The sequence below is a fragment of the Miniopterus natalensis genome, chromosome 11, assembly GCF_054644295.1.
Source record: "Miniopterus natalensis isolate mMinNat1 chromosome 11, mMinNat1.hap1, whole genome shotgun sequence".
Lineage (NCBI taxonomy): Eukaryota > Metazoa > Chordata > Mammalia > Chiroptera > Miniopteridae > Miniopterus > Miniopterus natalensis.
Window position 1 is genome coordinate 58,005,722 of NC_142091.1, and position 21,734 is coordinate 58,027,455.

Consider the following 21,734-nt stretch of genomic DNA (forward strand, 5'->3'; position numbering starts at 1 on the left):
GGCATAAGCATTTAGGCCAATATGCTAGCTGTGATGTCCTCTATAATGGGAAATACAAATAAGAAAAGAAATCAAACCTAGTATAAAATCCATGTGGAAAGACAGGATTTTAGGAATTTGATGGTTGTCAATATTTAAGAATATTTAAGGAGTGAACTGAAAGGGCATCAGATTCCCTAGGAGATTGTTCTAAGTTTAGTGCCAACACAGAAGAGTCCAAAAAAACATTTGGGAAAATGTCAAATAAAAAAACCCACAAAATTAAAAATAATACATGATTACACCAAGTGAACTTTGGGAGTTGGGGAAGAAAGAAGGAAAATGCCTTGTCAATAAATCAGAGATTGTTCTTAAGTATTTTTACTGGATCCCTAATTATTCACATTTATTGGTTGGTTTTATCACCACAGAAATAAGCAGCACAAGAATTTTGATAACCTAAACACAAACATCCATGCCTCTAGAATTTCATCTTGAGGATTTTGTTATGTCTTGTACAGGACCACTGAATTTCCCAGATTCCCACAACCTGCCATTCTGAGCATACAAATCTGTTATATTCTAAATGGTCTAGTACCAAAGTTGAAATAAACATATATAATTGCTAAGCTTATGTGTAAAGAGACACAGGTGAGGAAAGCAAAGCTTTCTTTTTTAAACTGGAGAATTTTTTTTAATTTGTTTTTCAATTACAGTTGACATACAATATTATATTAGTTTCAGGTGCTCAACACAGTGAGTAGACATTTATATACCTTACAAAGTGATCTATCTGACACCATACATAATCTGGCTTCTGCCCAACTATTTTAACAACATTGATCATATTTGGTCAACTTTAACTCTCCTGGTTTTTAAATCCAGTGACCAATTTTCAGCATAGATTTTACAGGAACTCTCTGCTGCACATGATCCTGTAGCTCATTCCCTCCTCCGTACTTCCTCTGTCTTAAATTCCCTATTTCCTTTTTCTCCCATGCCACTATACTTTTTGGGTTCTCCTGTCTCTGTCAATCACTTCTGTGTCTCCTATGTAATATCTCCCAAGGTGTTCTCCTCCACTCAGGACTCATCTTAAACAACATACTTTCCCTGATAGACCTCACTTAATATATTTCACTGACAACTTAATGACCAATGAAGCCAATTCTATAGCAAAGGCTAGATTTTTTTTCAAACCCATGCCCATTAACTTGCAGCTGAACACTGAATGTCCTGCGGTCATTCTCTAAATGTCCCAAATCGAATTCATCATCTCCATTGTAGAAGTACTCCAGGTCTGTATTCTCTACTTCAGTTGAGAATACCGTCATTCACCTGTGGCTGAAAGCTGAGACTCATTCTTGAACCCCCAACCTCACATTTCACTTCTCTGTGCAGTTGTGTATCTAGGATGGTAACTCAAAAATTAGTACTAAACAGGTCCCTGCTCCTGATTCGTTAACTACATTGGCCAAAGTTATTGAATAGAAATTTCATATAGTTCAACCTAGTACTTAGTCTTTTTAAGCTTCTTTTTCCCCCATCTGTATAATGGGAAAAGGTATGGTACATATTACACAGCGAATTGTGGTCAAGATTAAATGAGGTCATGCATGCAAAGCACTCAGCCTCCTGCTTAATACACAATAAATGTTCAATAAATGTAAATAGCTATATCAAATTCATCAAGTCCTGACTATTTCCAAAACATATCTTGAATTTATTTCCTCTATCTCACCACTGTTTACTCCTTCAGCTCATTTGTTCACTTAACAAAATTTTCTTTAATAACCACATATTCGAGGTACTACAATAGACCTTGGGAATTCATGACAAACAAAATAGGCATAGCCCCTTCTCTAGTGTACTTTCAGAAGGGAGGGGAAGGCAAACTGTTACTCAGCAACTAAATGGAAGTCATAAAAGGTCATGACCATTGGGTTTCCTCTGGTCAGTGAGAGAATACATTTTCCAGGTATCAGCCCCTTCTCCTAGGGTACTGGGTGAGAAAACAACATACCAGAAGCCCAGGATTTTAGGAGTTCTCTGTCAGGAAAGGGGACCAAAAGCAATTAAAAATTTTTATTGTAGATCACAATACCCTTCAATATATGGGTCTATATCTCCATATATATATATATATATATATATGTATGTATATATGGCACATAGTAAGCTCTCAATAACTGGTAGCTATAATTATTCTTGCTATTATTAATGGACTTCCAATTATATCTGGGAACATTGGAATAATCAGCTCACACATGCTCTCTCATTCATGCTAGGCTATATTTAGTCTTGAAAGATGGATATTAAACTATTAAGTGGAGTTACTTGAACCTGTATTTCCTGACTTCCCTCCCACCACTTCGTATCCTTATTTCTTGCAACAATATTTAAGAGTCAACTGATTTAAAGAAATGTAATATAGAGAATTTAACTAATGACTGTGTTATAGCATAGTAAAAGCTAGGACAAGCAGAATAGGGAAGCTGAGACAGGTAGTTAAACAGCAGTATACAGCCACCTAGTAAATCCTATCTTCCCTAAACCAAGCACACTCAAGAGTAAATGGTTTGCACTTCTCCTCCCCAACCCAAAGGTAAATAACTTAAATCAGCCCACTCTTGGAGACAGATAACAGAAATCTAATTAGTGACATTTGCTAACCGCACCCAAGGACAGACTAAAGAATAAATCTCATTTTGGTCCACCAGTACAAAGCTGATGAATATTCTATTGCCTGCCCCTAAGACCTCCCCTAAAGGCCCAGCCTTTACAATCCCTGAAAACAAAGGTCCCAGGGCACTCTCCCTTGCCCATGTCATTCCCTTCCCTTTCCCCCTTCCCTTTCCCCACAGTCACGTGTCCTATAACCTCTAAGGGACACCATGAGACTTGCAACCAGGGGAGCAATGGGCAGTGGCAGCCTGTCCCGGGCTAATCCCCTGAACCTGTCTCCAAGGCCCCTTTTTCCCCCTTTTCTCTGACTTCCCAGTGAACCAAGGCAGCCCAGCCTAGGCTCTCCTGTTGCTTCTTCTATGTCCTTCCTTGTCCATTGTTCTAAATATATTTTTGCTGCAGTCAATAAATTCTTTCTTTCTTTTCTACACTTTGTCTCGATTGAAATCTTTCCCTCAAGAAGACAAGAACTGAGGTCTCCTTGTCTCCCCAGTAACAACTGGACAGTAGGACAGATTGAAACTGCATTTTTAGTTTTTGATTTTTCTCATTTGAAGCAAAGATTTCAGACTGTTGTGGGGGTGGTATGGGGAAGGAAATACAGATCTGTTCACAGCTGCTACTCAAAATACTAGCCATATAACCAGGAGAGAATTTGGCTCAAATTAAAACCCCAGAGTTTTTCATTGCCATCATAATCATTATTGTATCAATTAAGATTCACTTGGGTGTCCACAGTGTGTTTGGCACTATATCAAAGAAGGAAGGTGATGATTACAGGAATGGTTTTAACCACTTCGTTCATGTCTGAAAATGAGCCAAATGGTTTAAAGAAAAAGCAGAAATAAATCATTAAATTTTTGTAATTCTACAGCATTTAGAATAATAAAATATTAGAATTAGGAAAGTATCCAACAATTCTGTTACATAGCTATAGAGGTTGATGAAGCTCAGGTTCAGAATGTTTATGTTACACAACCAACATAAAACGAACAGTTCCTAAAGGTTGCACAACCAGTAAGAAAAAGGGAAAGCCAAGATTCATAACCAGATCTTCTAATTTAAAATGCAGTGTTTCCCCTATCAGACTGCATCTCAGTCTATAAGTCAGGATCATATTCTTGGAAAATCAGGAAATAAAATATTACATACATCTTCTTTCGAATTACTCTTGGAAAATTAGGAGTCAAGCCATTAGCATCTACATGTTTTGTCTTTTCTATATTAGACATTATTAGCAATATAAAGAGATGGTACTTATGGCTTTGGCAGGGATGCTTTGACTTGAGAGGGGCTTATTTATATAGACAATATGAACAATTCTAAATATTTTGGGGATTCCCTGAGAGAACCCTTATTTGGGCCATAAGGCAGAGCTTTGAAAAGCAATACTGCCAAGAAGCCAGCAGAGGGAGATTTATAACTTTAACCATTCCACTTACTCAACTAACTGTCGTAGGCTGTGGGAATACTACAGTAAACCAAACCAACCTGGTGTCTTCTTTCACAGCTCTTACCATCCAGTGACTTCCTTGGCAAAATTTAAACTACTCTGTCCCTTGTCCTTCTGATGCACCTGATTGACAATTCCTCTACCTTGAATTAATCCAGCTGTCTGACTTCCTCGATCCCTTACGAGAAACTGAAGTTTTCACATCATAGATTTATGTCTCTACATATTCATGTCCTCTACCTTCATATAGACTCTAAATGTTGCTCTCATATGCCCCTAGTTATAGTTATAAGTTATCTCTATTTCCCCTAACTTCTAACTGAAATTGACCATGTCATTTACTTACAAATGAAGATAACAAATTATATCATTATTAGCAGTAGCAGTATTAATAACTGTGTCTATAGTACCTATAGCCTTATCAACAATAGAAATCACAGATTTTTTTTGTATCAAATTACAGTTGTTACAGATATCTCAAAATATCATTTATACTCATCACTACTTCAAAATCATGGTAGTTATTAGATTTGGTACTAGACAATACCATTTTATGCATTTTAAAAACATCTCTGCAGGTTTTTTTTTATACTTCTCCCATCAAGAGGTGGAAGCTATGCTCCCTCTCCTTGAATCTGAGCCAAGCTCAGTGACTCACGCATAACCAACAGCACAGGTGGAATTGACAATCCATGACTCCAGGGGACAGGTCATAAAAAGCAAAGCAGCTTTCACCTTGCTTGCTAGCCTTGAGCCACCATGTAATAAATCCAGCTACCCTACAGCTAGCATGCTAGGAGGAAGACCAAACTAGTCTAAGCAGAGAGACCACATGGAGAGGCTTGAAGGACAAGAAGAGATGGGGTGGGAGAGAGAGGAAAGAGGTTGGGGGAGAGGATGAGAGAGTATTCACTGGCCAGGCTCCATCTGTTTCTATATTTTGATTGGAAGGGACAAAGTGCTTATTACAAGATCTCTCTACTCTGGCTACTGGGAACACAAACTATTCTCAGCATCAGAAATTGTTTGACCTACCATTTTTTGGTGGTTCTTTCCCAGACTTCCTGGAGTTTCACCCTTCCATTGCACAGATCAATACCCAGGCAAAGGTACAATGGGAAAGGTATACCTGGGGAGACCTCCGAGACTCTGTGCCACTTCCTCTTCTCTGATATCAGCCCATCAGCTTTCCTGAATTCTCATATCTGTGTGCTCTTTTCAATGAAACCACTAGTCTCTGTTTAGGTTCCCCTCCCTGCTCTATGCCCTGAACACTGGTTCCAGGCAGTAAGCTGGGGTGACTATAGTACTTACCTTATTTGTTTCTCTTCTCTCAGGGATCACAATTCTGTATTTCCTGTTGTCCAATATCTGAAAATAGTTGTTTCCAGTAGGAGGGCAATCTGCAAAAGCAGAGTCCAAATGTAATTGTTAAAACCTACATAAAAAAACTGGATTGTGTTGTCTGATCTTAATCACACTCAAAAGTACAAAAAAGAAGCCCCTCATACTATAATAATAACAGTAAAGAAGCTTCTTGAAAATGTTCTCTATGGTAGCTATTATCTCTAACTTCCCACTCTTTAACTGGGTATATTCTGGCTTCTACCCTCCACTTTGTTAGACATGAGCAGAGGCCAGGTACAGAAAACTCGGGTACAGAACCTCACCAGGGCAGAAAGCCCCAGATGCCTAGCAAGGGGCAAAACTGGGATAATAAGAACCTTGTCCCCAGGATAACGTATCCTTCCTTAGCATACCACTGGTCATGTGGTTTAGATCCCTTGAACATTTCCTTCCTAAAGATAACTATCTAGGCCCCAGTTGTATTTCAGCCCCAGGCCCAGAAAAGCAGCAAAACCAGAGAAGTGGCTCCATGACTATCCCAGGACCAGCTACATTGACTAAAGACCCCTCGCCCTGGCACAGACCAATCAGTGGAGACCATGACCTTGAAAGAGCACACCTGGAAAGTTGATGAATATTCTATTGAGACACTCCCAAGACCTCCCCTAAGATTTCCACTTGCAAGAAAGAGATAAATACACTCAGGACAAAGGACCCAGTGCATGCTCCCCTAGCCATCTCCTTGCCCTTTCTTCCCTCCAAGGGGACCCCACAGGACTCGCAACCAGGGGAGCAATGGGCAGCAGCAGCTCGTCCCGGGCCTACCCTCTGAACCTGTCTCCAAGGCCGCCTTCTCCCTTGACTTCTCAGTGAGCCAAAGCAGCCCAGCCTAGGCTCTCCTGTTGCTGCTTCTATGCTCTTCCTTGTTTCACTGTCCCAAGTATATTTTTGCTGCCATCATGGACTCAATACTCTTTGACTCAGTGCTGCATAGCCCTTCCCTTTGGATATCCCCATCCCCACCTCCTTTCCTTAAATAAATTCAATTTTTCTTTACTCACCATCTGAGATGGCTAGTTAGCCTGCCCCCGCACTACCAACCCTAACTTTTCACACTTCACTGAAAGAGCTCTTATCACACCATCTATAACCATTTTAATAGTCTAAAGAACACATTTTAGTTCCTTTCTTACTTGACCTTATACAGTCATGCTATCCAATATGGTAGCCACTAGCCACATGTAGCTACTGGGTATCTGAAATGTGGCTAGTCCATATTGAGAGGTGCTGGAGGTCTAAAATACACACCAGGTTTCTAAGACTTAGTATGAAAAGAGATATAACATACTTTATTAATAACTTTATATTACATGGTAAAATGATAATGTTTTAAATACACTGGGTTAAACAAAAATATACTTATAAAATTAATTTTGCCTATTTTTTACCTTTCTAATATTGCTACTAAAAAATTTGCAATTTACAATTACATATGTGACTCTCATTATACGTCTAAAAGCCAGCAGTGTCCCATAGCAACCTCTTGTCCTGATGGAGCCCTACCTCCAATGCTCTCCTTCCTGGGTATGTGGGACTTGGCTCTTCCCTAGTTTTCCAGCTACCTTACTGCCCACTCCTTCTTAGACTTCTCCTCTGAAACTAAATCTATTGTTTTCAAATTTTATCATGCTCTCAAATCACTTGCACAACAACCCACACAGATTCTTGAAGCTTACCCATAGAGATTCTGACATTTATCAAAATTCTGATCTGCAGCTCAAATTCATCTCACCTGCCTCTTCTTTCCAGCTTCGTACTGTGCATCTTCACTTGGATGTTTTAGACTTACTATATCCAACATTTAATTCCTTGCCTCTCTTCTCCCTAACCCATTTCTGTTTGTCCTTCCAGTTACCCAAGCCAGAACCTTAAAATCATTCTCTCCTTCCTCACATCTGTATCTAATCAGCTACTAAGCCTGCTTGCTTAACTTCCATCCCCTCTGCTTTCTTAATTCCCTTAATTTGAAGTATTTTAGTCTTGGAACTATTGAAATTTTGAATCAGATAATTATTTTGTGAGGGGTTGTGTTGTACATGTTTAGCAGTTTCCCTGTCCTCACCCCCACTAGATATCAGTAGCCCTCCCAGCTGAAAAAAAAACAAAACAAAAAATGTCTCCAGACATTACTAAATGTGTAAGGAAGGTGGGGGTGGAATCACCTCACTCCATAGAGCCACTGAATTGACTGAGACTGTCATTATTAATTACCTGCATTAGGGCAAGAGATTCCACCTGGCTCTCCTGTCCAGTACTGTACCTCTGCCCTGTTCTCCACACTCCTTACAGTTTTACAGTTTACTTCAGAATAAATTTTAGTATCTCTAATATGGCATTAAAAGGACATTATCTGTCCTCTACCTCTCTCAGCTTCCCACTCCAGCTATACTGAATTCCTTGAAGTTTCCTTAAGGATGGATGAAATTCACAAGAAGTGTTAGTCAGAAAGTGTTAAACACACTAGTAACTTATGAAATAAATGCAAAATTTATAGAATGTTTTATATAGAGAATATGAGTAAGCATGTACTTTGCGAAACATAGGCAGAATTGTGTTAAATATACATAGTGAGTAAACTATAAGGAATGCCAAAGTTAAAATAAATTGAAAATATCATGGAACACAGGGATATTTATAGTAAAAAAAACAAAAGGGGAGGATGGAAAAACTAAGCCATGAATAATTATGCCATCTCTGGGCTGACAGCTATGTCACCACTAAATCAGCCATCCATAGGTGATAGCCTCATCTGTGCTCTATCCACACACAAAAAAATAATAATTAATTAAATGCAAATAAACCCATGTCCGTTCAGGCTAATTAATAAGCTCTGGCTGTGACCAGGAATGTTTCCCTGCACCTACCCAAAGAGCAGACTTGTGCTATTGGCCCCAAGCACTTTCCACTTTGTGCGCCTCCTTGTTGATCCGAACTCTAGTCCTCAGGAGCATATCATCAATGGGAAAGGCGCATGTGGCAGAGAGAACATATGAACATGGCTTAACTCCTGATTCAGGTGATGTCCTTGCACTTGGTTGCACCCTATCCTAAATATGTCAGCTTACTCCACCTCTACCCCCTGCTTTTCAATGAGTATTAAAATCGATTCAATCAACCATGTTATTCAAGCATCTTATTTTGGTCTGTGAGTCTTCTATTTCATTACCTCTAGGCTAGCTCGCCCAGTAGCAGTTTTTGCCTGGAAGCCACCATTGCATCAGGTTAGTTTTCCATACAACAGCTCAAGTCAAGCAATAATCTCCTCAGAATGTCCCCGCTTTAGTCGCTCTCATGCACCCTGTTCATGTTCTGTGTTTGCATTGTGGCATTTATCACACTACACTGCGCTGTGATTAACTCTGTTTCTGTTTCTCTCTCTAGTCTGTCAGCTCGCTGAAAGCAGGGATGTTTTATTCTTCTGTCCATTTTTACTCAGCAAAGTGCCAACCATAGACTGACTACTAGAAGAACTGCTGCCTGTGATCTCCTGAAGGAACAACTGAACGGATTATCGATTGCTTTTGGCTTTCTTTCATGCCCCAGAAGTTCTAAGGCTGGTGTGATTCGGGGAGTGGCAGACGTCCGCGCGGTTACACAGCAGCACAAGGTGGCAGAAGACCCGGAGGCCTTAAGTGCCTACAGCTTTACTAGCAACCTTGGGCCTCGGGAACCCTACTTCCCTGTCTCACCCCCCCCCCCCCCCCACTTAGCTGGTTAAAAAAACCATTAATCCGGGCAGGGGGGAGGGCTTTTCCCTCCGCCTCCCACCTGAAAACGAAGGCTGAGACCCTTTAGTCTAAGGGATCTTGAAATCCACTTTAAAAGTGCCTGAACCGTGGCAAACAACAGGGATACAGGCAAAATAGTTATTTCTTCCCTCGAAAAATTTACAAGCATCTTCTCGGAGCCCACATTATACTCTACGTAATAAACATGGCTGGTCTTTATAGTTTAAAAGGGATGCATTCTGGAATATATTTAGCAGGGCTGAAATTCATGAAATAAAATGTGAGCCCTTAAAATGAAAGGGTCCGTGCTTGAGGTCCTTTTCACTCATTCACTTCTCCAGGGATTAGGATGCAACACTGTGGCTTCGGTTAGGCGTAGAGATTTGCGAACAGAATCCAAGTTAACTAAACCTGTGTCGCGGAAGCGGCCCCTGGGACAAAACAACTCGCTGACCTCCGCGAAACGACAGCAAAACCAGATCAGCTCGGGAGGAGACTGTTGCCTCACCTCGAATCGGTCGCCGTTTGACGCAGCCCCGCCCTTTCCGCCCGGGAGGCGCCGGCTCCGTTCCGCTCTAGGCTTCGCGGCGTCTCTCTTTATGGTCGCGCTGAGCCCCTCTAGCTCTCGCGAGCCGTCCTCTCGATGCTGCGCGGACGCGCGGGAGAGCGGGCCGGCGCGGTGGTGGAGCGCGGCTGCGAGTTCTCGAACCCGGGCGGAGGCGCTCGCGCTAAGGTGGAACCGGCCGTGGGGGAGATTCTGGGAGGGCGGGAGCGAGCGGGGCATGGAGACGGGCCTCTGGACGGGCTGGGGACCCGGGCCGGGTCGCGGAGGCCGGGGTGTTGGGAGACGAGGCCCGGAAGCGGGAGGGGAACTTTGAGCTGTCAGGTGGGCCTCGCGCCCTGCGGAGTAAACCCCGCCCCGCACCCTCGACCCCAGGTCCCGGCGCCCCTAGGTGCCCAGGCCCAGCACAGTTTCTGCCGCATCTGTCGCGCCCGCGGGTTGTCGCCTCCCTGCCGGAGCCCTGGGAGCTATGGCTTAGGCTTGTACCCTGTTAGATGAGGGCTGCTGTGGCCTTGAGCCCCGAGCACAGCGTGTCTGTCTCCTGTTTTGTTTCCATTTTTGTAACCAGAGCCCTCCCGGCCCTAGATGTTTGGTTGAAGCCGGAGGCCGAGAGCAGTTGTTTTTTATACCGGGACCATGAACATGGCCGGTGCTCCTTGGACGTGTCTGGTCAGGGCTTGAAACTTTTTGATAGAGCCGTGAACTAGGGGCATTGTCATGTGACCTCCACAGGGTTGTGTGGGGACAGTTGCAGGATCCCGGGGGGCTTATTCGGGGAGATTCAGCCTTCGTGGTGTGCGATTCTTACAGTTTCTGGACCAGAGGAATAGTGACAAATTGCAACTGGGGTTTGGAAGCCTGGATAGTTTGCTGCATTGTTCCAGAAGTGATCTGGAAGCACGCCGGACAGAGTATTAAAAAATCTGAGGGGAGTGCATTGGGTGAGCCGAGAGTAAATCATTAGGACCTCATTAACAGGGATTCTTCATACAAATTAAAATTAGGTTTTTTGTTTCTGTTTTTTTAAATTTGCTCCGCAAATATTTAAGTGTCTCTGTCAGCCATTGTGCTAGCTTGATAACTAGAGCCCTAAACCTCAGTTTCTTCATCTGTAAATGGGGATGATAGTACCTCAGAGTTGTAAAGATTAATGAGATGATGGTTGTGGTGTCGCTTCCTATAAATCTTTTAAATGGTACTATGGACTGTATTTTTGTTTTAAATTCTCTTTACCTTTCTTATTGGGCCTGGGCCTTCTTGAGGATTGAGACTATCTCATCTAGGCTCTTTAATCTTTGTATTAGTGCCCACTCACATGTAATAATAGATAACATTTGAAGATAATGGGCACAAAAAGTTGACAGTTGCAGGAGGCATGACTTTTTTATGTGAACGCCCATAACTAAAGCTTCCGATTTGCATAGTAGGGGTAGATGAAAATATTTTAATTAAATAAGAGATAACCTAGAAAATGCTTTATAAATTAGAAGACCCTGTATACTTCACCCCTCCCCGCAAAGGGCATTTTTCATGAAAGGGAAGGACTCTTGAGTTAACCTAAAATTTCATTAAGTTTCCTCTTAATACTACTTTCCGCACTAATTAGAAGACTGGTAGCAAAATAAAAGCTGTATTAATGAAAAATCAATATAGGAAAACGATGTTGCCACACCTCCCCTAAAAATTTGTTAATAAGATACTAAGCATTAGCATTTATTGTCATTTTTGTCTTTGTATTTGATAATTTAGATTTATATATTTTGTAAGGTAGCTTAAAGTGTTTTTGTTTCCAGTATCCTTGTTCAATTATCTTGCTTGTTGTAATAGTTTGTCTGCTAAAACCTCTTATATTTTCCATGTAGATATTTATATCGCCTTTGAGTAATATTTCTTGTTTCTTTTCACTTCTACCCTTTAATATGGTGTTAGATGGAAGCTGTTACAGCAGGTATTATGTAGTTCTAACTTTATAGGGAATGCTTCTAATGTTTCATGATTAAATATAATAATGTTTCTTATAGGCTTTTGGTAATACCTTTTTATTCCTTGTTTGCTAAGAGTTTTCTTTCTTTTAACCAAGCATTTGAATTTTATCAAATGCCTTTTTAGTTTCCCAGATAAAAAGTTTGCACGGCAAATCTGACTCTCTTTAATATTTTCTTTAGGGTGATCAGCACATCACTTATTAGAGGGATCCCTTGATAGAATTAAACAGGAAGTTTGCTAATTAAGAATGATGGATCCATGTTCAGTTGGAGTCCAGCTTCGTACCACGAATGAGTGCCATAAAACCTACTATACTCGTCACACAGGTTTCAAGACTTTGCAAGAATTGTCGTCAAATGATATGCTTTTACTTCAACTTAGAACTGGAATGACACTTTCTGGGAACAATACAATTTGCTTTCATCATGCAAAAATTTACATTGACAGATTTGAGGATTTGCAGAAGTCATGTTGTGACCCATTTAACATACATAAAAAACTAGCCAAAAAAAATTTGCATGTAATTGACTTAGATGATGCCACTTTTCTGAGTGCAAAATTTGGCAGACAGCTTGTACCTGGTTGGAAGCTTTGTCCAAAATGCACACAGATAATCAATGGAAGTGTGGATGTTGATTCTGAAGACCGGCAGAAAAGAAAACCTGATTCAGATGTATGTATAGTAGTCATTTTTTCTGCTATGTTATTTCTACATCTGGGATTTTAACTATAAGGGAATCATATTTACATTATTATTTATTATACTAATCAGCATACAGTGAATATAAAATTGGGGAAGTAAAAATAAGCGGCGTTTCTAAATATTTCTATATACCTAGATCAGCGTTTTCAACCTTTTTCATCTTATGGCACACATAAACTAATTAGAAAAATTCTGTGACAGTCCAAAAATATATTTTTTGCCCATCAGACAAGAAATATAGGTAAAATTTTTATTTCATTCACACTGGACAGCTGTTCTATTGGCTGTTGTCATTTTTTTAATTTGACAATCTAAGGGAAAAGAGATCAGTACCCCTGACTAAATAGTCAGGTATTGCATGTTTTAAAAAATTCTTGGAACCCGGCCGGGCGTGGCTCAGCGGTTGAGTGTCGACCTAGGATCCAGGCAATCGGGGTTCAATTCCAGGTCAGGGCACATGCCCAGGTTGCAGGCTCGATCCCCAGCAGGGGGCATGCAGGAGGCAGCTGATCAATGACTCTCTCATCATTGATGTTTCTCTCTCTCTCCCTCTCCTTTCCTCTCTCTGAAATCTATAAAGATATATTTTAAATAAATAAATAAAAAATTCTTGGTGTGTCTTGGCATACCAGTTGAAAATTTCACCTAGATTGAATGATAAAGTAGGCTTGGGAGAGGAATAACATACTATGCCCAAGACTCTCAAGCTGTAACTCCTAGTGCTAAGACATTAGGACTGGCTTTTAGAACATTCTGGCAAAGCCAGGACTTAACTGTCTTAGTTTCTTTTCTGACACCAAAGTAATAGTGGGACACTCCAGCCAGCAATGGTCTGTATACAGCAAGAGGAATTCCCCTTTTTATGAAAAGTATTGCTTTAAAAAGTACATCAGAGAAGTAACTTTCAGTAACCGTTTCTTATTTCAACTTTTCTTTCTCCTTTGGCACTATTCCATTCTTGTTTGGGTTTTTGAGAAGCTTGTGAGTTTTCTTCTAACTCTGGAATTTTATTTGGTATGCTTAAAGCTAATTTTAGGACTCCCTATGATCGAAAAGCATGTATTTTTACGCTGTAAGTAATAAATATTCTATAACTCTTACTTATTCACATGGCTGCATTCATATTGTTTACCCATATCAGAACAATTTAAGATTTCATGAAGCTTTCTTTGGTGTAGAACAAGGACAAGTATGTCAAAGGAGCATTTCTCAAAATTTCTATTTTTAACTAACTTAATTCTTGCAGCTGGGATATTTTTCTCAATTTTATCATTCATTATATTAATAAACCAAATTAAGAGATAATTAAAATTTTAAATTAGACGTAGTGCTTTCCTTTTGTTCTCCCCTCAGAGGCATAGCTCCAGGACCCAGTGTTATCTTGCAGCTAGGTGCTTGCTACTGTCACTTCAGATGTCTCCTCCACTTAACCTGTCCATTGCTCTTGTGGAATGTGTCACATAAAGCTGTTACCCCCAAGTAACAAACATAAACTCTTAACCATCAAAATTTTTAATGCATTTCAGGACTTGAAACCACATTCTCTGCTTTTGAAAACATATATAATAACAACAGACACTTTTCTTAAGTACTCAGGATCATTACCAGGAACCTCAGTTATGTGCCATTAGGTTATAAAGCAGTTTTTCTGACTTCTCTCCCATGCTGAAAGCAGCAATTTCCGTTTTCACTATGCCTGACCTCCTCCTTTCCTCTATGCTAGAAATTAAATTTAGGTAATGCAAATATTATGTGTATATTAACCAATAAATTTTTAATATGGTCCAGGGCCATCTGAATTTTGTTGCACTTGGGCTCTAAAACCTCTTTTTTCTTTTTTGTGAGTTCAGGACTGTCTTCCAGGTTAAGGAATAATCTGAATTAACATTAAGTGAAATATTAATATGATATGATGTCAAGATCTAAGTTGATAATTTCTTTACTTTTATTCAGGGAAGAACTGCTAAAGCTTTGAAGTCATTACAATTTACAAACCCAGGAAAGCAAACTGAATTTGCTTCAGAAACTGGTAAAAGAGAAAAAAGAAGACTTACAAAAAGTGTAACCTCTGGTTCAGACAGGTAGGCTACGGGTTATTTCTTTCATATATTAACTTTCTGCCTCACATCTGTATTGTTCCCCTATCTTTCTCTTAAGTTTTGAATTTTCTGGGTAAATATTTTAATTGGGTAATCTGGAATTGGTAACATCTGAGGGCCTCATAAAAAATTGACATCTTTTTCAACACTAAAAATTTGTTTCTAAGAAAGTATCAATGAAATGAGCAGGATAATATTTTTGGCATGGGAATTAAAATAATTTAAACAAATTATACTTAGAATTAAAGTAATTGAAGTTTTTGAAAAACATTGGTATTATGTAATTGGTATATCTGCTGTATGAGTGGCCGCTAGAAAATAAATTTCATGAGAAATGTTATAGGTATGAAATGGAAATAGTTACGGTACAGTCAGCAGAATGAATGAGGAAACTAAACTGTTTAGAATACGACTTTTTAAATTGAGGAAAGTGCTTGTGGTGAAAAGGATACTATGTCCCAGAGGAAGTGATGGTAACAACTTCACATTAAAGGAAATTACAGAAGTATTTTACAACAATAGAGTAGTACACTGTAATAAACATAAAACTATGTTCACAAAGCAGTAAAGAGATTGGTAGCCAAAAAAGCGTATCACTATTAACGGGCCATTTTCCTTTTCTTAAAGGTGAGGGAAGTTTTAACAGATATACTTATTTTTTGGACAAAGTTTTTGTCCATTCCTTCACTGAGTTGATTTTTCAATGGACTTTGAGAGGCACATTTAGGCTTTTTGTATTTGTCTCAGTACTTTAGAGTGAGGTCTCTTTGGACATGGAGTTCATATACTCCTAGTTGTAGGGTAGCCTTGAGTGGGTAAGTTATGTACCAGTTTGTCAGGACTTCATTTCTAATTCAGAATATTTTATCTCCTTAAATTTTTTCATTACCTTATTTTCAATTAAATATTCAAAATAATATATTTGTGTGTGAGGTGTGATTCACCTGTGTTTATTCTACAGACAAGTGATACCGGCGAAGAGTAAGGTCTACGATAGCCAGGGCCTCCTGATTTTCAGTGGGATGGACCTCTGTGACTGCCTTGATGAAGATTGCTTAGGGTGTTTCTATGCCTGTCCTGCCTGTGGTTCCACCAAATGTGGAGCAGAATGCCGCTGTGACCGCAAGTGGCTCTATGAGCAAATCGAAATTGAAGGAGGAGAAATCATTCATAATAAACATGCTGGATAATTTGTGGTATCACATTATGGGATCTTTAAAGTACTTTCCCTATTTCTAAAATTCTGTGTTCTCAGATACATTTTAAAGTTGATTGCCAAATGACATTTGAAAACCACCTCAAATGCACTCATCCTGCGCTAATTAATGTAAATTTAGATGGGCTTTTTCAGCAGCCACTTTAAGCCTTTCTGGGTCAATGTAAACAAGTAAGGCATAGGCAGTCCTCAGTTTGCACAATTCATGTAGCCACAAATTCCAGTGGCAAAGATTTAGTTGAATAATACCAGTTCCCTAACAGCACAATTTAAATTTCAGTTACCACGGTATAGTAACTGTGAGTAATTACACAAAGTAGTCACTAAGTGAGTAACATGCATTTCATGATCGGTGACCAATCGTATTCTCTCAGATTTGCTTGAAATTGGTCACTGTACATCTGCTAATCAGTTCACTCACAGACAGCAAAGCATACAGCTGTATTGTTACCTTGTCCCACATGCGACATTTTATAAAAGAAATGATAATGTTGGAAGTGAGATTTGAGGTGAACATTATGGAGTTGTAGAGGAAATCCTGATCATGGGGATGTTGACAGTGCTGCTCTTCTAGAGCCTCTGGATATGTAGCCAGAGGAACTTAGTGGAGGCAGACTTACTGCCATAAATGAGGAAGGTGCTTGTGAAAGGATACTAGGTCCCAGAGGAAGTGATGGTAAAAACTTCACATTAAAGGAAATTACAGAAATATTTTACAACAAAGTACAAACACTGAATTGGTGGAAGCTAATCCAAACTTAAAGGAGTATGGAAATTTGCCATGGTATAAGCTATTTTTTAAAAAAAGGCAAGCACTATTCAAACTGATTAGTTTTTTACAATGAAATAACACAAATTCTCAAATCTTTCTAATGTTTTAAAGTGTACTAAATAAGTACTTTTTTACAATTTTTCATTTAATTTTAACTGAACAGAACAATCATAATTTTCCCCATTGATTATTAAGAGAGATTGCTTTGAATGGCCATTTTTTATGGTGCTATACTATCATGCAAGGCAAGGACTGCCTGTAGCTGAGAAAAGTGCCTACTTTAGGAAAAATTAATTTTGATACAGCTAAGTGGTTGAGTGCTAAGCTATTTTGGGAATAATCTGCATATCTACTAAAATATGCGATTTCTTCTCTCCACTTAAACTCTTCAAAAAAAATGTTTTAATACTGTAAACCTTTCATTGTTTAGAACATTGCGTTCTTGGTGCAAATGTGTTCTTTGTGGTAAAAATCTTTTTCTGTGTAAAAACATAAATATATAAACATGTTGATTAGGATTAAAGGACTAATAATTTTTTAAAAGGTGGAGAAACACTGGTTGAAACTATAAATTATTTGGAAATTGAAACTTAATGTTGGAATTTGTATGGGTGTTGTTTGGAGGATTGGGGTGGGAGATGACTTCTCTCTGGTGTTTCTTTTTTTAAAACAGCTACCTGTTATCCCATCTAAAATCTTTCATCATCTAGGATATTGCTGCTAAGCTAGGTTTTTGCTTTGTCTTCCCTAAATATAGTACTTTAATCAAATGAGCTTAAGCAACTTGAAATTTTTTTTAGCCATCAAAACTATAAATTTATACAGCCAGTTGTATAGACCAATAGAGGTTTATTTTTATTTCTGTATACTTTTAGTATCTCTATAAAAGACTGCTTTTACTTTGATGGCATGCCATTTTCAGCCATGAAATTAACTGTGTTTTAATTTATAATTGTTCACTGACCTAGTTATCAGAAGTGCAGTTAATTCCTTCATTTATATGTTTCAGCAGAGCACTGGCAAAAAGAATATTTTAGCTTTATATACTTAAATGGCTAGATTCTTTTTTCTGAATTAAGGAAATATTTTCTTGTAAAGGACTTAAACATAGACTTCAATTTTATCTGAATTGCCAGGATCATTAGACCTTAATTGCATTGCTGCCATCATTTTCATTGCTTCTAAGTATGATTTAGTATATTGCTTAGGCTCTTCATAAGGACAGAACTTTTAATGAGCATGCAAAGGTTTACAGAGAAAGATATTTCTGGTTTAGAGTAGGCTATAATAAAAGCTGTTTTTGGAAAACTTATATCACAAATCCACTTCTACTTTTTTGTCATGTAAAGTTTCAGAAATACAGAAAACAAAATAATCTAGACCCTTTTTACATTTTTGCATATGATTCAAGGTGGCTAAATTATTTTAGAATGCTGTTACTCTGAAAAGCAAAACTAAAAGTTGTATAAGCATTTTACTTACACTGTATGTGGCCCCCGGGAGAAGTGACTACACAATGTTTTGGTCACAGACATTAAAATGCATGTGTATATATTTCAATAAAATAAATGGCATCCCATGTGATCTTTTTCCTATTTGTCTTTTATAAATATAAGAAAATAGTTTTGGAATATTATATGTGAGATTCTTCTGTTTTTAAAATATTACATCTAGTTCTGTGTAACAGCCTGTTCTAAAACTGCTTGTCTGGCATGGATTCAACTAAGTAATCTTTTGCAGATGTATTTTGAAGCATATGTACATATATACACATATAGAGTGATTTATTGATACAGAGAATATAATTTTTGTAAGTTCCAGTATGGTTCTTAACTTTTTGGAGGTCAGAGATCACTGTGAGAAGTTGATGAAAGCTATCAACTCTCTCCCCAGAAAAATAACATTCATGTACTCACAAATACTCCATGTTCAGAATCCCTGAACATGTATTGGAGTTCCTGAGTAATATGGACTATTTTGTAAGCCAGTTGATTTTTTTAAAACCAAACATGGCTGTCTGAAGTGTAGTTTGGTATGTACGATAGTGTTGAGGATGGCTTTTGTTGAGCAAAATCAGAGCAATTCAATTCTCTGAAAAGAGCTATTTCAAAAAATCAGACCCCACTGTGGCCTCTCATTCTCACCCCTGCCACTCCCAAAAAGGTTATTTATAAGTCAGGTAACAATGTCGAAAACTGAAGTGTCTTAAATGGACTAAGCTTTGGTAATTAGAGATTTTCTATTTCACGGAGGTTACCCTGCTAGAAATAACATCCTACAAGTTCACATGGCACTGCCTTAGTTTTTGCTGACATCTGCTGGTATCTTCCTGAAAAACTGCTGTTGCTACTGAATACTTGCTTCATCTCTTCTAGATCAAACTTTAAACACTGATAATTACATTGAAGTGGGAAATTAAAACAGAAATTCTCAAAAGTACAAAAGCGTCTCTGTTCAGCCTTATTAGGCCTTGCCCAGCAGAAGTCAACCGTGTTAGGTTTACTTTTCAAGAAGATGAGTGAGGATACAATAGTACACGTAGGCATTTGGGGTTCCTTTTCATTTATTTTTATGAAGTGGGGAGACAGAGAAATAATGCTTTGATCTATGTATTTCTTAAAAATTGTCAAACACTTCGTTGAACACTTAGTTTGAAAGGTGTAACAGACTTCTTGTAGAGTATGTATCCCAACTTGGAGATTTTTTGTAATGGTCCAGTCCTGAGGATTGACTCATTCTACCAAGGTAATTTAACTTCTAGAAGATGGAGAGAATTTACCAGGTGAAGCAATGGGTCAGTGATGCCACACTTCAAAGGCAACTTGGAAGTATTTACAGCCTGTGAAGTGGCACAACTAAAATGTATTGTTTTTCCCCGTGGTTGGAACCATGAGGGAATACTTTTCTCGTGAGACATTTAATGATTCGAAACTTCAATTTTTCTCCTTTCATATAGTAAACAAGCAAACAACTAAGTTTTATTCAAGAGTTGCCATAATCTTTTTAGGCTATGGTTTTGAGATAAATGGACTTAATAAAAATAAAATATTTGCAAACCTTGCTAAAACTACCAAAACCTCCTAAATCTCCCAACTTCAACAGCTAACACCTGAAAATACAAAAGGAAGTTTCAGGCTCATGATTTTCATTGTAAACTTGTTGGATACTTTTTTTACCCAGTTCTTTTCAGAGGCACATGTTGAGGTGAGGGCACATTTTACTTTAATGAAATAAAATAAAAACTAGACATTGGCTCAGGGTTCAGGATCTTTGTCTTTTTAAGAGAAAGAAAACATCTAAAATCAAGTTTGAAAACCTTAAGTCAGGCTTTAATAGGAGACCTGAAACAATTCAAAATGTAAATACCAGGTCTATAAATACCCCTTTCTTATCAACAAACAGAACATGATAAATCCAAATTAAATTGGTTTTAATTGTCTTATATTCTGGTAGCTGAACTTTATGACTTGGACTTCAAGGTAGTAGTTGTAGTTTTGGGTGGCATAAGATGAAATAATTAGCTCTATGGGTTCCATGTGAAAGGGTTTTACAAGATTCAGGGTAAAGTACAAATTTAATTTTGGCATTAAGATAGCTAAAGTGACAGGATATTCAGTGAATTGTAGTGTCGTTAAAGTTTTTGATCTCGTGGCCTTTCACTTTGGATTGGACTTTTACTGTTTTTCAGTTTAACATAATATGGTGAGATCAGATCACTTAGAAAACAGCTTAGACTGCCAATCTGAAAAGACCTGGAGAGAACTGTCAACTTGAGCTTTTTTTTTCTTTTTGATAAATGAGATTTTGAAAAGTGCCAACAACTTCTCACAGCCAGTGTGGCTCAGTGGTTGAGCATCACCTATGAACCAGGAGGTCAGGGTTTGATTCCTGGTCAGGGCACATGCCCGGGTTTTGGGTCGGATCCCCAGTAGGGGGCGTGCAGGAGGCAGCCAATTAATGATTCTCTCTCATTGATGTTTCTATATCTCTCTTCCTCTCCCTTCCTCTCTCTGAAATCAATAAAAACATTTTTTTTTAAAGTGGCAACAGCTTCTAGTCACTCATGGCCTAGTGAATGAGATTATGGGAAGAGAAATTCTACATGAAATACAGGACCTACTATTTGGGGCATGCAAATCAGATTTCTTTTTCCAAAATAATTTGGTTCCTGGCATTCCTAAATTGGGCCTCAGGAGGACTTCCCTATAGAAATGTTGAAATGAAAAAGAAACATTTCCAAAATTTTTCAGTAACAATTTGCAACTCATCCCAAAATGTATTGTTGAACAAATGCAAATATTCTCCTCAATGTCTTTGTATCAAAGAACTACACATAGATTTGAGGGTCAGAGAACAGCTGAAGATTCCCAAGAGACCAAGCCTCATACTAACCCACATTAGGCGGCTCCTCAGACCTTTTAAAAGAAATGGCCCTAGGAGATTCTTAACACGCTGAATTTCATTTTCCCCTGGTCCCAACTGATTGGGTTTGGTGGGAGACCTGACCCAAGGAAAGCTAATCTTTATCTTGGTCAGAGGCTTATAAATTGGGCAAATGTTAAGGAAACTGCCCAAATGACAAAGAATAACCAATCAGATTCAGGAATGTAAACAGAAGGCAAGGGAGAAAGAATTGTGTTTGAGATGACAGAATAGCTAGGGCACTCTAATGACACTAGGGTTCTCTAAACGCATGGGAGGCGGGAACTGCTAGATCTGCCACTGAGTCGCCGGAGCTACTATGAGATTTGCACATCCGTTGTGTCTTAGAAATACCCAGTCTCAGTAAAAGTTGGCCACACAGTCAAGATCCCTCTTAGTTTTCTATGTCTATTTCCAACACACACTCCATTACTAAAGAAAATCTTAGTAAGGAGTCAGTTCATTCACCCAAAGAGCTTTACGAATGCCCCACCCTTCTAGTTTAGAGAAGAGTAATGCTATGCTGCTGCATGTGGGTAGGTCTGGGGCAGGGTCGGAGAATTTGCATTTCTAGCAAGTTGCAGGTGAGGTTGAAATGGCAAGTCTGGGAACCACACCCAAAGAACCACTGCTCTGCAAGGGTGGTTGTCAGCCTTGTATGCTCATTGGAATAGCCTGTGGAACATCAAAAAATCCCTTTACCTGGGCCTCACCCCAGTATT

The 21,734-nt window shown here is 38.8% G+C and overlaps 1 protein-coding gene across 1 annotated transcript; it reads left to right on the top strand.

Annotated features, from left to right (window-relative positions):
• Positions 1 to 9,928: 9,928 nt before the first annotated feature.
• ARL14EP (ARF like GTPase 14 effector protein) lies at positions 9,929 to 15,976 on the top strand. The gene is made up of 4 exons (XM_016206167.2): positions 9,929 to 9,985; positions 11,980 to 12,473; positions 14,457 to 14,584; positions 15,564 to 15,976. The coding sequence occupies exons 2-4, from the start codon at positions 12,048 to 12,050 to the stop codon at positions 15,790 to 15,792; spliced, it is 783 nt and encodes a 260-aa protein (XP_016061653.1). The 5' UTR covers positions 9,929 to 9,985; positions 11,980 to 12,047; the 3' UTR covers positions 15,793 to 15,976.
• The last annotated feature ends 5,758 nt before the right edge of the window (positions 15,977 to 21,734 follow it).